Raw genomic sequence first — 16282 nt, 5'->3', positions numbered from 1 at the left:
CCTAGACAATACCGACCTTGAAGGACCAATGGTGTGATTCAATATAAGGCAGCTTCACGTGTCCAATCAGGGAGAGGCAGTCCCTTCAGAGATGCAGGTCCCAGGCCAAGCTAGCTCCTGACCTGGGTTGCTAACTCTGACTTAGGAAATTCCTGGAGATTTCGGGGTGGTGCCTGGTGAGGCAAAGTTTGGGGAGGAGCTCAGTAGGGATAGGATGCCCTAGAGCCTGCCCTCCAAAGCTACCATTTCCTTCAGGGGGAACTGGTCTCTGGAGATGTAATTTTGCAAGAACTCCTGGCCATACCTGGAAGTGGGTAACCCAATCCTGATCGCCGTAGAATCTCTTAACTAGTTAACATACCAAATACTTGCTTGTTATGGGAATTAATCCAGAAAATTGCTCTGCCATATAAGAATGACAATGCTCACCACCCGCAGAATCAAGAAAGAGCATGTTTTCCATCTTCAGCATACACTATTGGAAAGCCAGATTTTTCAGGATAACTGTTTATGCATACTGTGGATGGAAATTACATGTTACTCTCGGAAAAGTTGAGGGCAGCAGGAAAAGAAGAACAAGAGATGGATTGACTCAACAAAGGAAGCCACAGCCCTCAAATTGCAAGATCTGAGCAAGGCTGTTAGAGAGAGGACATTTTGGGGGACTTTGATTCATAGGGTTGCCATGAGTCGGAAGCCACTTGACGGCACTGCATACTATTCACACATAATGGCAACTGCGCCTATCAGATCATGTGTAACACACTCTCCCATTATGAGAACATCATGACAGGATTTCTGTTCACCGTCTCCTCCAACTTGAATAGAAAAGTTACAGTTCACAATTATTTCCGCCTCTCTTTTCTGAGATAAAACAGTGTGAGGCAACATCGACACCTACTGGCCCTTGAGATTACCACAAAACACAATAGCCTCACAATTATCCATTGGTAGAGCTTCCTATTCGCCTGTTTAGCACTCTAAACCAGTCGGTAACTAATTTAATCACCAAGCTCCTTGGGAACACCCATGAACTTAAGCTGATGCTGATGACCTTCAGCATATTACATAACCCGCTCAGGTCTAAAATAAGACAAGCAGGCCACCTGAGTCATGCAAGATCACATTTCCTTCTCCTGCCCGCTTTCCATGTCAATAGGATACTGTGGATTTTCAGGTGGCCTTGTTACTGAATAATGTTCTTCTTAGCTGAGGTCGGTAAAACGAGTACCCAGCTTGCTGGGGGTAAAGGGAAGATGACTGGGGAAGGCACTGGCAAACCACCCCGCGAACAAAGTCTGCCTAGTAAACATCGGGATGTGAAGTCACCCCATGGGTCAGGAATGACCCGGTGCTTGCACAGGGGACCTTTACCTTTTACCTAGCTGAAGTTAGCAATTATACTACTAGGGGAAATGAAAGGCTTCGAAGACACACTCTGGAAAATAAAGCACTGACTTTGCTTCTTTTTTTTCTGCTTTTTTTTTTTTTGCTGAGTCACATTGGCAAGCTCAATGAAGTTAGTTTCTTAACCTTATGTCTAGGACTTCTGGATCAGAACATAGATCCATTTAACCCAGTATCCTGCCTCTGGCAGAGTAGCGGAACGGATGCTACAGTAACTGGAAGCTCGAACAGGGGGCTAACTCCAATCTTGCATGTTAAATGTTTAGTTTGCTGGAATTCTCCGTCTACCAATGTGTCTTTAAAATTTGCAGAGAAGGAAAGTACATTTAGAATCTTCCGAAACACCACAGCAAAGCACCAGTGCCGCATAGTAACTAGTTTAGGTCTCAGGGTCCTACTCAGATGTAAATTGCAGTATGTGACCTTGAGCCTAACTTACCAGGCTTTTGTGTGGATAAAAATGGTTGCAACCCTGAGCTCTTGGGAGGAACATATGAATTCATGTGTGTTACAGGATCCTGAGTTCACATAACAAGAAAAGACCTAGCATTTTCACAAAGATGTCAGCTGCCTGCCGCTACCAGATAGGCCCTCAGGAATTGGACAGTGGTCCACGTCTGCTCTTCCCACCCGCACTGTGTGACAATGATCTGTACACATCCCTAGAGAGAAGTTGTGAAAGTAGAAACAAAGGGGCTGATGTTGGAGGACAGAAGAAAACAATCTCTTTGGGGGGGGGCTGTCTACTCCACTACCTCTTTGAATTAGCCATGCAGCAAAACTAGAATTATCTGGTTACTCCTTCATTCACAGTCCAACATGCAGGTCTTTTGGTCCAGTAGTTACATCTCCCACTTTTTAAACATCCAAGAGACTTAAAAAAAACAAAAAAAAAACAGGGAAACACCAAACCAAGTTGTAGATTAAAATAAACCATCTCTTTTTATTTCACATTTCTCTAGAACATCTTAAAAGCTCCACTGTAAAAATTCAACCAGAATTCTCTCAGCTTGCTAATTTACAACTGAGAACTGCACTAGGAAGGTTTAGTGATCTGTTTGGATCCTCTGCCCTCGCTGCCTGCTAGCCCTTCCAGTCCTTTTGGGTTTCAACGGCTCTACTCCAGGATCTTATTTTGATGCATCAGAGTGGAAACTCTCTTCACAAGAGGGAAGCAACCCCTGCAAAGAAGGGAAAAATGACAGTCATTTGGTTGCAGCAGAGAACAGATCATTAGCTGAGAATGCTGACCTTCAGGTACTTCAGATATGAAAATTCCCTTTAGCACTTTGGACTTAGTATAAAGATGTCTTTCCTGTCTAAATTCTTGCAGTGGTAGGAAGAAGGGTCATCTACTGCCCTAATGCAGGGGAATGACCCTACATCCTATGAGAAACAGACAGTTGGCCCATCAAGTTCAACACTACCTACTCTGACTGGCAGCAGCTCTCCACGGTCTCAGGCCAATCTCACCTGCTATCTGGCTCTTTTTTAACTGGAGATACTAGGGGATGCACCTGGGATTTGAGGCATGCAAAACAGGCTTTGCATCGCAAAGCCATGGCTCCACTCCCAAGCTGCATCTCCACTCCTAGAGACCCTTCCCATCCATTTCAAAATTACGTGTCCAATTTAACATTGCAGAGCATGGAAGGGAGGAAAGTTAATCATGAGTGACTGGTCACTCTCAGAGCAACAAACAGTACCTCTCAGATGGAGAAGGGTTACTCAGGAATGACCGGTCACTCTCAGAGCAACAAACAGTAGCTCTCAGACCACCACCACCCTCCAGTGCTGCTGTAATGAGTTCGTTTAAAGCTATCACAGCAGCTAATTTGTATTTTGTGTGAAGGAGGCAGCACATGTTGCACCCTTGCTCTGGACACACACACACACACACACACACAAACAAACAAACATGCTACTGATCCTTTCCCCCTGTATCAGAGCTTCTATTTGCCTCTTCCAAGATCAACAGAGGGAGCAGTATATTTTTCCCCTGCAGGGCAAATTACTGTTTGAGGTCAGGGAGGTGGTTTGCTTTGGGAAACGGTGGAGGAAAGGTTTTCCCACCCAAGCAATGAAGACTTGCTGTAATTTTTTGTGGAAGCCACTATTTTGTTACTGGTAGCCTGTAAGGTTCCTGGGGATTCATGCCATCGTATTCCCTATTACTATGTCTGGGTGTGAAAGCTGGACAGTGAAGAAAGCTGATAGGAAGAAAATAGATTCCTTTGAAATGTGGTGTTGGAGGAGAGTGTTACGGATTCCGTGGACTGCAAAAAAAAAAAAAACCAAATCAGTGGGTTATAGATCAAATCAAGCCTAAACTGACCCTAGAAGCTAAAATGACTAAACTGAGGCTGTCGTATTTTGGTCACGTCATGAGACGACAAGAGTCACTGGAAAAGACAGTCATGCTAGGAAAAGTTGAGGGCAGCAGGAAAAGAGGAAGACCCAACAAGAGATGGATGGACTCAATAAAGGAAGCCACAGCCTTCAATTTGCAGGATCGGAGCAAGGCTGTCAAAGATAGGACATTTTGGAGGACTTTCATTCATAGGGTCGCCATGAGTCGGAAGCAACTTGACGGCACTTAACACACACACACACACACAGCCACTAAGGTTCCTGGGGAAAAAGTCAAGTCATTCTTAGAAACAAAATCTGCCCTTCCCTGTTGTAGTCTTCTTCCTCACCTGCACACCTATCCTCTGTAAAAAAAAATGTGACCACCACAACCATAGATGGGTGGTATGACTCGGGTTGCCATGCACCAAACAGCAATGAACAATATGGCCAAGTTCAGCCATTTTCAAGACTTGGTCACAGGTGTGCTCTTACACACCGCTGCAGGTAATTGCAATAGGACTTGCTCCGAACGCGTTCTCTGCGCATCAGGCACAGCGCACCACCTCTCCAACCTCAGCCAAGCCCAGTTACGAGCCGCTTCCTCTGGCCTCCCCACTGTAACGCTCACCGCTGTTATACTTGCACTGCTTCAGGGCCTCGTTGAAGCCCTCGCACAAGGTCAGGTCGCTCTGGTTGGTAGCGCAATCCAGGAACTGCTTCATCTCATAGTGGCATGGTCCATACTGGGACTGCTGATAGGCCGGCTGCTGCCTGGGCTCCTAGAGGCACACGAAAGAAGAAGGCGTCAGTTCAGGACATATTTGTACATCAAGGGGCTGGATCCAGCCAGCTTTTCTAATTCCCCTTCTTACTACAACCCCTGACCCACATGGCTTTTTTTCATGCAAGTCGCATGATCCCCAGCATAGCCTTTTTGTGGTCAAAGAGGAGCCTCTCATCCCTTTAGAACAGCTGGCTGGATCCAGTACAGTACTTTAACATTCTTGATTCTTTTTCTCCCGACTCAGGATGACAGTTGATTCCGTCTGGATCTAAGTGGCAGACAGTTTCTGCAACCAGTACAGCCTGTTGGCCAATCCCTCTGTATCTTCCTTTGGTTAACCTGCTTAGGCAAAACTAGAGGCCAAAGTGAACAATACCATGTCCCAGAGTCCGCCACGAGGACGTGGCACCATCTTAACAGTCTGGATTTTATCACATCATATTTCTGCCACAGCATCCCATTAGCCAGTTCTCTGTACAGCTGTGAAAACTTCTCAGCCATTTCCAAATTTGTACCCTCCCCACAACAGACACCCAGTGAGGTAGGTGGGGCTGAGAGAGCTCTAAGAGAGCTGTGACTAGCCGAAGGTCACCCAGCTGGCTTCATGTGGAGGGGTGGGGAAACAAATCCAGTTCACCAGATTAGCGCCTGCCGCTCATGTGGAGGCGTGGGGAATCCAACCCGATTCTCCAGATCAGAGTCCACCGCTCCAAACCACTGCTCAACCACTACACCACGCTGAACCAGATTCACCAGCAGAAACTCACCCTAGATGCGCTCCAATGGCAAGCAGCCATTTCCATCAGCCCCACCACCCACCCATCCAGTCACTTACAATTGGCCAAGGATTCCAGTCTCACCTGGGTGGTGCTGGCTGGCTTCGCCGGCTCGGAGCTGCCGCCGCCACTGAACGCCCCGGTGAGAGCGCCGCCAACCACGTGGCCCACGGCGGAGCCAACGGCCACCCCCGCCGCAGTGGTGGCCATCTGGGCCATCAAGCCGGGCTGCTGAGTCTGAGCCGGGGCTGCCATGGCCGAAGGAGGAGGGTGAGCCGGCAGGTGGGCATGAGATGGTGCCGGGCTGCTGAAAGCAAGAGAACGGGAACAAAATAGACAGGCTTAGGATTTCAAACAAATAAAAAAGGGCCTTTGCGCTCATATGAACCATTGCTCGGAGAAACTTATGCATCCAAAGGGAAATTAAACCAGCTCATAAGACAGACAACCAAAGAACAGCCCTGCTGGATCAGGCCAATAGGCCATTTAATGATAATGTGTTAATCCATCAACATGCTTCATACACTGACCAACCAACATCCCCCAGCAGGTTTGCAAGACCATTATAGAGGCAAAACAGACATCACCCAGTCCTAAATGCAGACACCTAGTACAGAGTAGCCATAGTAGAATCAATGCCCCCAAATTCAGCTAAAGTTAGGCCTGGTCCACAGCTGCAGGACAACGATGTGGAAGAATACTTAAAGAGTGGAACACACCACTTTAGACTGGTGGATTCCAGCTCCGAATGCCTAAGTGTTCCATCCAAGCAGAAAGCTAGCCTAGCAGGGGTAAGGGTTCTAACACAGTGCTTGATATGTTGGCTTTCTATCTGCAGTGAGTTTTTAAACATAAGAGCATTCAAAACTAAGATCCGGTACTTGCAGTCCATCACAACACCTCGTTTTCTTGCATGTATGAACCAGACCTTAGCATTACAGAGTCCTACCAGAAGGTGATGTGATTTAAGTTGGTCACCTGTGATAATCTATCCCAAGAAGCTCAGGACAACACGTATGGTTCTCCTTTCCTCCATGTTATCCTCACAAGATTCCTCAAGAGTAAGTCACGCTGAAAGACTGCCACCAGCTCAAGGTCACCCAGTGACTGAGTGGGGATTGGAACCTAGTCCAACACTAACCACTACAGAATTTATTTGGTCAGCAGCATGGATTGTAAATATAGCCTTTGGTCTACTTTTAACCAATCACAGGCCAAAATTCAATTTCTTTCAAAACAGTCTACTGAAAAGACAGGCCTAACCAGACAATTGACCCTCCCCCCAAAAAGGGTCACCTTGAGATGCCCAGTTCTCTTTGCCACAAGCGGCTACATTTGTAAAGTATATTCACACGCAGATATGACAGTCTGCCCCATCCCCATTCCTGCATAATAATCAGCTTTCAATCCCTAATGAAGAGATACCATATTTTAAGGTTTTTTTTTTTTTTTTAAGAACAAAGTTTTTAGTACCAAGATAAACTCCTGCAAACAGCATGAATATGTGAGATGAGCTTTGTGCCATTCCAGAAGAATTCGCACTCAGGCCCTACAACAGAGCCATATCAAAAACACTGACTAATCAGGATGCAGTCCCCCACAGTTTTGGGTGAAAGCTCTTTCCTGATTTCACCGAACACATCTACATGCTTTGAAAAAGATGGTGCCAGATTTGGGGGGGGGGGCTCTATCTATACCCTGCCTTTTCCAATAAAACCACAACACCAATCACTACCATGACTACCTGGTGAGGGGAAACCCATAAAACCATGGGCAGAGGATCCCTAAAAACTTTAGATTGCCCTAAGAATCAATGTAATAAATATTTATATATAACACATGCAAAGAAGGCCCATTAATACTAACAAAAATCACAACTTGTTAGACTGTCAGAAAATATAACATTTTAAGTCTTCCAAGGGAGATCGTTCAGCAAAAATATTTTAAAAAATAGATAGAAGGGGGGAGTTGTTATTTGGAGTATCCTGAAGTACTCTGATGAATTCCAAGTGTCTTCCACGACCTCCAGGCAGAGGAAAGGACACAAGATCTCAATCGTAAAGAACCTCCCTGGCCTCATCCTTTGCCGCTGCCAGAATTTAGCTTTCTGACCTGGGAAATAATACGAAGGCTGCGCTCCTGAGCCGTCTCCCTCTCCAGATCCGGGGGGTGGGGGGCTTCCAGAGCAGAAAGGAAAGTAACCTTTGGCAAGAATAAGATAGCTACAGGATACAATGGTTCCACATTAACATACCGCACCCTCATTAGCACATTATCTTGATACTTACAGGACAATGGTTAGCACATTACCTTTGATACTTTACAGGACAATGACTCATCTCAAACCCAACCCCCTTCTGACTATATATTGCTCTTCCTACACACTTGACACTGAGAGTCACTGTCCTTCAGTGTGACTCCTCTGAGGATGCCTGCCACAGCTGTGGGCGAAACGTCAGGAAAGAAAATACCAAGACCACGGTCACACAACCTGGATAACCTACAAGAACCGAAAAGATACCGAGCGATATTCAGAATATGAACAGTTCGACATCTGGTTTGTGTTGGAAGTGTCGTAAAGCTAGAGGCACCTTTTATCACTGTTGGTGGACATGTACATCAGTCCAAAAAATTTGGAAGAAACTATATAACATAGAAGTTATCATCGGTCAACCTGTAACATATGATCCTCAACTATTCCTCTTGAGTAAAACACCAGACGAAAGCGGTAAAGACCAACAGGTCATACTACTTAAAATACTTAATCACAGCGGCAAGAACAGTGTTAGCATCACTGTGGAAAACAGATAAAACACCAAAAATCGAAACTTGGATCGATAAAGCTTACGAATATATAACAACAGCACACCTAACAGAAATATTACAAAAAGACACTCAAAGATCAAATAAAGACAAATGGAATTCCTTCTATGAATATATTAAAATCAAAAAACAACAACAACAACATGAGTCATAGGAAAGTTCAGTTGACGATCAAATGTATTACATTCATAAATGACTGTAATATTGAACCTTATAAGGGGGGTAGAACTATGCATTTTTTAAAATGTTAAATATTGTTTAACCGATGTTTTTTTCCTTTCCCCTGTATCCTTATTTAATACTGAAAACTAATATATATATATATATATATATATATATATATATATATATATATATATATATATATATATATATATATATATATACACACACACACATATATATAAAATATTATATATATTATATATATAAATATTTATATAATTTATATTTTTATATATATATATAAATATATTATATATAAATTTTATATATATATATATATATATATATATATATATATATATATATATATATATATATATATATATATATAATTTATATATAATATATTTATATATATAAAAGAACAGAAAAGATAGCTACTATTTGCAAAGCACCTGCAACAGCGTCCTTGGCCTCTCTCCTTTGAGAAGCAACGCCCTTTAGGGGACAAAAGAGAGAGAGAGAGAGAGAGAGAGAGAGAGATCTTGCCAACCTGGCTGCTGTTTTGCTTTGCGCCTACCTGGCCACAGTGGACCGAGGCCCCACGCTCCTGCTTCCCCGGGGCATCCTGTTGCTCGGATTCAACGCACCGGCTCTCTCCCCCTGCGACCTCTCTGCAAAGCGCGTCCCAGTCTCCTTGAACGCAATGCCGACACCCACGTGGCCCAAAGGTTCTGCATCCCGGCGAGGGCCGAGGTTGCTTCTGAGCAGGCGCAGTAGCAGCAAAAGAAGTCCTTGCCCATACATGGCTCGGAGACACGCGTCGCGGCTACGCAGGCGCAACCGACTCTCCCTTCCCTGGGGATTCCATTTGTCCTTCCAGGGCTTTCCAGAAACTGCAAGGCTGACGGGCAGTGCCTCCAGTCCTAGCGGGACAGTTCTATAGTCTGCAGAGGAGATTTCCGGGTTATTTTGGAAGCCTTGGTTCCTTGGGCGGTAGTTGTTTGCAGGAGCACATGCAAAGGATTTGATAGCATTTTATGCCTCTCCCCATAGATACAAAAGAGCGAAATCGAGGAGCTTTCGCATTCATTTCTTCCTGTCTGAGGTGGGGAAAGGTGAACTCTTTGCATTTGGTAAAAACTGCCTGGAGAGAAAGGAAAGGGTTTGTCCTTGCAGAGCTTTCCAGAAACTTCAAGGCTGACGAGCAGTGCCTAAAGTCCTAGCTGGACAGTTCTATAGTCTGCAGAGGAGATTTCCGGGTTATTTTGGAAGCCTTAGTTCCTTGGGCGGTAGTTGCTTGCAGGAGAACATGCAAAGGATTTGGTAGCATTTTATGCCTCTCCCCATAGATACAAAATACTGAAATTTAGGAGCTTTCGCATTCATTTCTTCCTGTCTGAGGGGGGAAAGGGTGAACTCTTTGCATTTGGATAATTCACAGTGGATAGCCGTGTTAGTCTGTCTGCAGTAGTAGAAAAGGGCAAGAGTCCAGTAGCACCTTAAAGACTAACAAGAATATTTTCTGGTAGGGTATGAGCTTTCGTAAGCCAAGACTAACAAGAATATTTTCTGGTAGGGTATGAGCTTTCGTAAGCCACAGCTCACTTCTTCAGAAGAAGTGAAGCTGTGGCTCACGAAAGCTCATACCCTACCAGACAATATTCTTGTTAGTCTTTAAGGTGCTACTGGTATCTTTGCATTTGGTAAAAACTGCCTGGAGAGAAAGGAAAGGGTACTTCACAATCCCCCTGCAGTTTTGTGTGGCTCTTGTGTTTTAATTGCTCCTGTTCCACTTTAAATAGCTAATTCTTTCAAACATTTAATCTAGTTCTTTTAAGCATTTAATATGGGTGCATGCATGTACTGCGGACTGGCAAATAAATAAATAAGTGGGTTCTAAATCAAATTAAGCCTGAACTGTTCCTAGAAGCGAAAATGACTAAACTGAGGCTATCGTACTTTGGTCACATTAGAGAAGCCAAGAGTCACTGGAAAAGACAATGATGCTAGGAAAAGTTGAAGGCAGCCTGTTCGTTTATTTAAATAGCTAGTTATTTTAATATATTTACATGCATGTGTTTTAAATGCCATCAAGTCGCTTCCAACTCATGGCGACCCTATGAATCAATGTCCTCCAAAACGTCCTATTCTTAACAGCCTTGTTCAGGTCTTGCAAACTGAGGGCCCTGGCATCCTTGATTGAGTCAATCCATCTCTTGTTGAGTCTTCCTCTATTCCTGCTGCCTTCAACTTTTCCCAGCAGTATTGTCTTTTCCAGTGACTCTTGTCTTCTCATAATGTGACCAAAGTACCATAGCCTCAGTTTAGACATTTGAACTTCACTGCAGCTAAAATAAGCTTTTGAAGCCATTGGTAATCTGTGTAACTTTAATAGTTGGCTAAACTAGTGCATGAATTGTCAGCGGTTTTGTGCCAAGTGTTCAGCCTTGGAACATGAAGTAAAAAAATAAAGCTGGGAGTGCCTTTGGACTGTGCAGAATATTCCCCTTCAGCCGTCCACTGCCCAAGGCACAGGCCCACCCAGTAGCCACGAGGACAATGGGACGGTGGGGGGGGGCTGGTTAGAACTTTCCGCTGTGGCCGTTGGAGACCGTTTTCTGGCCACTTCGTGCGAGTGAGGGAGGGAGTGAGGGAGCGGTCCCTCACACGGTCAGCCATGACCAAGGACAGTCCCTCAGATGGGGGTGGCAGTCCTGCGCCCCTGCGCCCCCCTCAACAGACCCCACACAAAGCACCCTGCCAGCACTCCGCTGGCAGCGGGGCAAACAGCAGCGGCTGCGGCCCACCCCCATCTCCTTTCCACGACGACCACCGGCGGGAACTAGAGACGCTGAGGGCCAAGTTGGAAGAGGAGCGCCTGCACTCTCGAGAGGCCCGGCGTTGTTTCGCCGTCGAGGCTCGGGAGCTCCGCCAGGCCGCCGAACAAGACCGGCAGCTGCTGGCTGACCAGCTCCGCTCCAAATGGGAGCAGCAGCGGGCCCGCGAGCTCCACCAGCTGAGGGAGGCCACCGCGAGACACCGCGAGGCCGAGATCCGGCAGCTGATGCGCTGGAAAGAGGCCGAGCTGCGTGAGGCCCAGGAGCTCCTGTGGCAGGAGCGCGATGCTGCCATGCGGCAGGCCCGGGACTTGCAGCGTCAGCTGGCCAAAGAGCTGGTCAGCCATGGCGGCGGCAGCAGCCGTGGAGAAGGAGGAGCCTCGGGCGGGGGGCCTAACGCCGAGTCCCACACCAAACTCCAAGAAGTCCTGGGCAAGCTCCGGTGGGAGGTCGACGGCGACCAGGCCGCTAGGATCCGCCACCTCAAAGCCGAGCTGGAGCTGGAGCGGAGCCTCTTCCTCAAGTATATCCTGGAGCCCTTTGAAGGGGAGCCTTTGCCTGTGGGCTCCCCGCACAGATTCAGCCAAGCCTCCTCGCCCCAGCACCTGGGCAGGGCCAGGCCCCATTCCTGGCAGAGTCGCACTGCTGCCTCCACCCCAGATGTCACTTCAGTTTTCAGGTCCCGCTCCCTGGTTAACAACCCGAGCAGAGGTGAGTCTCCCTGCCGCCACCCACTGCTGGAAGAAGGGAGCCCCTCCGACAGCAGCTGTCAGGAGCGGTCCCAGAAGAAAGCATTGGGTAAAGAACTGGATGTTGAGAAGGAGTCCAAGCAAGAGGCCTCGGTGGATTCGCCCCCAAAAGGAAGAGTGGGCACTTGGGGGGCTGCCGGAGAATGTGCTCAAGAAGCACAGCCACAGCAAGGCTGGTTGTCTGGCAACAGTTATAACCAGCTGGTGAAGCAGAACACAGACTTGCTGAAGGCCCTGAGGGAGCTGGAGCAGAGGTGCACTCGCCTCAGGGAAGAGAACACCCTGCTCAGGAGGAGCAGCTTCCCAGACAGAGTGAAATGGCTGAAAAGGAAGGCTGCCGAGCTGGCCGTCATCGCCCAGCGGCTGGACGAAAGCTCCAAGAAATTCCAAGAGCTCCGTCTGCTGAAGCTGTGCGAAAACCTTCGACGCGAGGTAGAGGAAAAACAGAAAAGGTGCGATGAGATTGAACTGAAACTTAATACCATGTTGAGCGAAAACGCCAGGTTATCTGAGGAAAACTCTCAACTCCAAAAGGAAAACAAGCAGGAGGAAAAGATTGAAAATGAAAATGCTGATCTGAAGGTGAAACTAATGCAGGCCACTGATGAGAGAAATTCTGCTGTTCAGTTGGCTGAAGGACTTGAAGCCAAAATAGAGAATTTAGAACAAGTAATCAAGGACATGAAACAGACAGCAGAACGTCAGCAGAGGTCAAAATCTGAACATGAGAAAACTTTACTGGAGCTGCAAAAGAAGGAAGAAGAAATACAGCGACTGCAGCAAGCACAAAGAGAAATAAAAAGACACTATGAAGAAGAAGTACAGTTACTTGATGCTGAGGTGAATGAATTAGAAAATCATTATCATAGTCAAACAGAACATTTTGATCTTCTGTCTCAAGAACTTGAGCGACTACAAATTCAAAAGTCTGGGATTCTGGGATCAGAACTGTCTCAAGCAACATGCAGTTCCACAGGAACGAGCTGTCCCGAGAAATGGGAACAAGAGACCTACCATGCTCTCCATTGCAGTGACAGTACCAATGATGAAGACCGTGCATCCGTGGCTTCTGTTGATTTGATCAAAAGTCCTTCAAAACTGCGCGTTTTTTTAGCCCGAGACAGTTACGATCCTTTCAATGGCCCTAATAAGACTCCTGAGGCAGAACTTCCGCTAACAGCTGGAGAATATGTTTATGTGTGTGGAGATATGGATGAGGATGGTTTCTATGAAGGAGAGTTAATGGATGGCAGGAGAGGGATGGTACCCTCAAATATGGTTGAGGAAGTTGCAGGTAATGATCTAATTAGTTTCATTCCTTCGGAGCCAAGTGACATTTCCTATAACTCATTCCATGAAACCAGTTTCCCCTGCCAATGTGCTAGCAGTGACAGGAGAAGCAGCAGCCCAGATGAAGAAGATGTGTGTGTGAGCCTTCTGTCTAAGACACCAGAAGGGACAGTACGTGACGCCCAGGCAGCAGTGCCTTATCCCCAAAATGTGACTCTTCTCAAACAGTCGGCAAGATCCATTGTTATAGGGTGGGATCCACCCCAAGTGCCCAAGAGCTGGGGAGAAGTACTGAGCTACAACATCTACGTCAATGCAGAGTTGCGTCAAAATGTGAAGGAAGGCAGTGAGATGAGGACAGTGATTGAGAACCTGGATTTAAAGTTGCAGACTTACCGAATCTCAGTTCAGAGTGTGACAGACAAAGGACATTCTGATGAAATGCAATGTACTTTCCTTGTAGGTAACACTTCCCATATTGCGCCAACTCTCCCAAACCTTCGGAACATCACAGCCACATCAGCAGAAGTCACTTGGTTACCAAGCAACAGTAACTATACTCATGCAGTGTACCTTAATGAGAAGAAATATGGTGTGACAAAAGCAGGCGTCCACTGGTGTACTTTCCAAAACCTCAGGCCCAGCACTCGGTACAGCGTCAAAGTGGTACCTCTTGTGCCTAATGAAGCGTTGGTCTATCCTCAGAGGGGGTTGGAGCAGGGGTCAACAGAAGTTACATTTACTACTCCATCTGCGGGACCCCCCGATGCCCCCCTTGATGTCCAAGTCCACGCTGGTTCTTCTGCAGACTTTCTGGTTATTAACTGGTTACCAGTAACAATCCACGCATCAGGAACATCTAATGGGGTGCAAGTCATAGGCTACGCTATTTATGTCAGTGGACAGAAAGTAACCGAGATAATGTCACCAACAGCTGGGAGCGTATCCTTAGAAGTTTCCCAACTCAAGATGCTCCAAGGTCCTCAGACCGTTTCTGTAAGGACTGTTTCTCCGTTTGGGGAGTCTGGGGATTCTGTGCAAACTTTAATTCCGTCAACCCTGCTGAAAGTTCCTCACACTTTATTCTCAAAGTATGTTGCTTCTGGGCTTACTTTCAACGAATCCTTAGAATCTGAAGGCAGGCCAGTCCCTGCAACAACCTGTACATCTTCATCCAGCTTCTCTCACATGTGTGTGTCCAATCCAGATACCAGTTTCACTGCTCACTTCACTGCTAACTGCAAAGACTCAGTAGGTCCTATGCCCATGGACAGTATTTCTCAGAATCATAATCCCTTTTCTCACAGTCATACAATGACAACTTCTCACATTGTAAGAGATGAAAATAACGGAGATTCCATTTCGCAAATATCTGCTGGCAAGCAGACGTTACAGCAACCTTTTTCCGCATTGTGGCATGAAAGATCTGCCAATTCCACCCCAACAGTGGTAGAGGCATTTGCTGAAGAGGCTGACAAGGACGAAGATGTAGGTGCAAAGATCTGTCTTCAGGAAGCACCAGACAAATTCCCTGAGGACCAAATGGAGCAAATTCAACAACCATGCAAAGAACTCTCTATATTATCAGTGTCTGAACTTGAAGCACAGGAAGACAGAACATCAAGAACAGGAAGCTGGCGGAGTTCTCTTGGTGACTACAGCCATAACTCTGACCTTTCAGATATAGAGGAGGAGGAAGAAGAAGAGGACCAAGAGAGCAAACTGAGCATTTCTGGAGAACATGCCTGTGAGCCCCAGGGGAAAGCAGAATCTCCCATAGAACTGGCAAAAGACAAGATTATAACGATGACTTTGAGAGGAGATCAAACAGTGACACCCTCAGTGTCTAATTCTGGCCCCCGAAGGAATGTTGCTGCAGGAGATTCAGTCTGTGATGACTCCGAAAGAGTATTCGTAGCCCTTTTTGACTATGACCCCACTACTATGTCACCGAATTCTGATGCAGATGAAGAAGAGCTGCCATTTAAAAAGGGGCAGATTCTAAAAGTGATCGGTGACAAAGATGCTGATGGTTTTTACAGAGGTGAATGTGAAGGAAAAAAAGGGTTGATTCCCGGCAATATGGTCTCTGAAATGCGTATTGATAGTATGGAAGTAAAAAAACAGCTGTTAAAGAAAGCTTATGAAGGATGAACACTTATAGAAAGGTTAGTGGATCTATATATGAAGTAAAATAACAGCAGATCAGGTCTAAAGTCTTGGTGGGGGGGATACAAAATACTGAATACGTAATACAGAATAGCCCAAAACATTTTTTTTAAAAACACACCTTGTTGAATGTATGTATAGAAAATTAGTTATCCTGTAGAAGTGGGAAATTATTACAGTATTTATGCACACAGATAATGGTGGACTCAGTTGTGATTCATTTAAAAGCATTGTACCTTTTGGTCTTTTTGAAAGCTGTTTTCTCTGAATGAGAACAATATAACATGACAGCCTTTCGAAAGCTATTAAAGTACATGGAAAGTGGACTGCCTATTCTAGTCATAAAAAGAAGTATGCCATTGTAATATATTAGAGGTGGCTTTACTATAGAACAGGCAGCATCACTTAAATATAACTTGCAAGTTAAAAAAAAAACTTAAAATTTCAAACCTTACACACTGAGCCAAAAACACGTCCACAAGGAAGTCATTCCCATTGATTTCAGCAGAACTTATATCCTGGGGAGAAATCTCTAATTTCTGTGTGCGGGCAGATTCAGGGTTTTACTGTAATTCTAAAAGGTTGGTCTTCAGTGTCTCTGGATTGTTGATTGTGTCCCAGCAAGTGGCTCACCGAAGACGTGGGCATACCCTGGGTACGAAAGATGTGCAAAATACTCTTCTGGCTCTCGCATGCATCTCCAGCATGCATCTCCCTTTCAAATTCCAGTGGGAACAAAGATTGTGACAATCAACTGAATTGTTTTGTAGATGGATACAAGAGGCTTGTGTAAATGTAGGAGAGCAGTCTTCTTTCTTTTTCTGTCTGAGGTTTAAACTTGCGGGAGCGTTAGAAAATAATTTGTGACCTAGACTGGTAGAGAAGCCTGCTGTTGAGAAAGGGAAGGGAGCAACCCTGCGGCACATG

The 16282-nt window shown here is 45.8% G+C and overlaps 2 protein-coding genes across 2 annotated transcripts in view; one reads left to right on the top strand and one right to left on the bottom strand.

Moving 5' to 3' along the window:
• Positions 1-2494: 2494 nt before the first annotated feature.
• Positions 2495-16282, bottom strand: part of CHCHD10 (coiled-coil-helix-coiled-coil-helix domain containing 10) — a 123437-nt gene continuing 109649 nt past the window's right edge. Inside the window, exons 2-5 of the mRNA XM_056859787.1 lie at positions 8888-8935; positions 5404-5626; positions 4388-4538; positions 2495-2588 (exon numbers count right to left, since the gene is read on the bottom strand). Of these exons, the coding sequence (XP_056715765.1) occupies positions 2569-2588; positions 4388-4538; positions 5404-5626; positions 8888-8934 (441 nt within the window). The 5' untranslated portion in view covers position 8935 and the 3' untranslated portion in view covers positions 2495-2568. The remainder of the gene's footprint in view (positions 2589-4387; positions 4539-5403; positions 5627-8887; positions 8936-16282) is intronic.
• Positions 10988-15340, top strand: LOC130485912 (RIMS-binding protein 3A-like). The gene has a single exon (XM_056859061.1). It carries the CDS (start codon positions 10988-10990, stop codon positions 15338-15340), a length of 4353 nt encoding a protein of 1450 aa, XP_056715039.1.

The sequence above is a fragment of the Euleptes europaea genome, chromosome 13, assembly GCF_029931775.1.
Source record: "Euleptes europaea isolate rEulEur1 chromosome 13, rEulEur1.hap1, whole genome shotgun sequence".
NCBI lineage: Eukaryota > Metazoa > Chordata > Lepidosauria > Squamata > Sphaerodactylidae > Euleptes > Euleptes europaea.
This window is presented reverse-complemented; position numbering and strand designations above follow the sequence as displayed.

What these genes read in the sequence shown, in the direction of transcription:
- LOC130485912 (XM_056859061.1), top strand. Translation starts at nt 10,988, where the DNA reads ATGACCAAGGACAGTCCCTCAGATGGGGGTGGCAGTCCTGCGCCCCTG.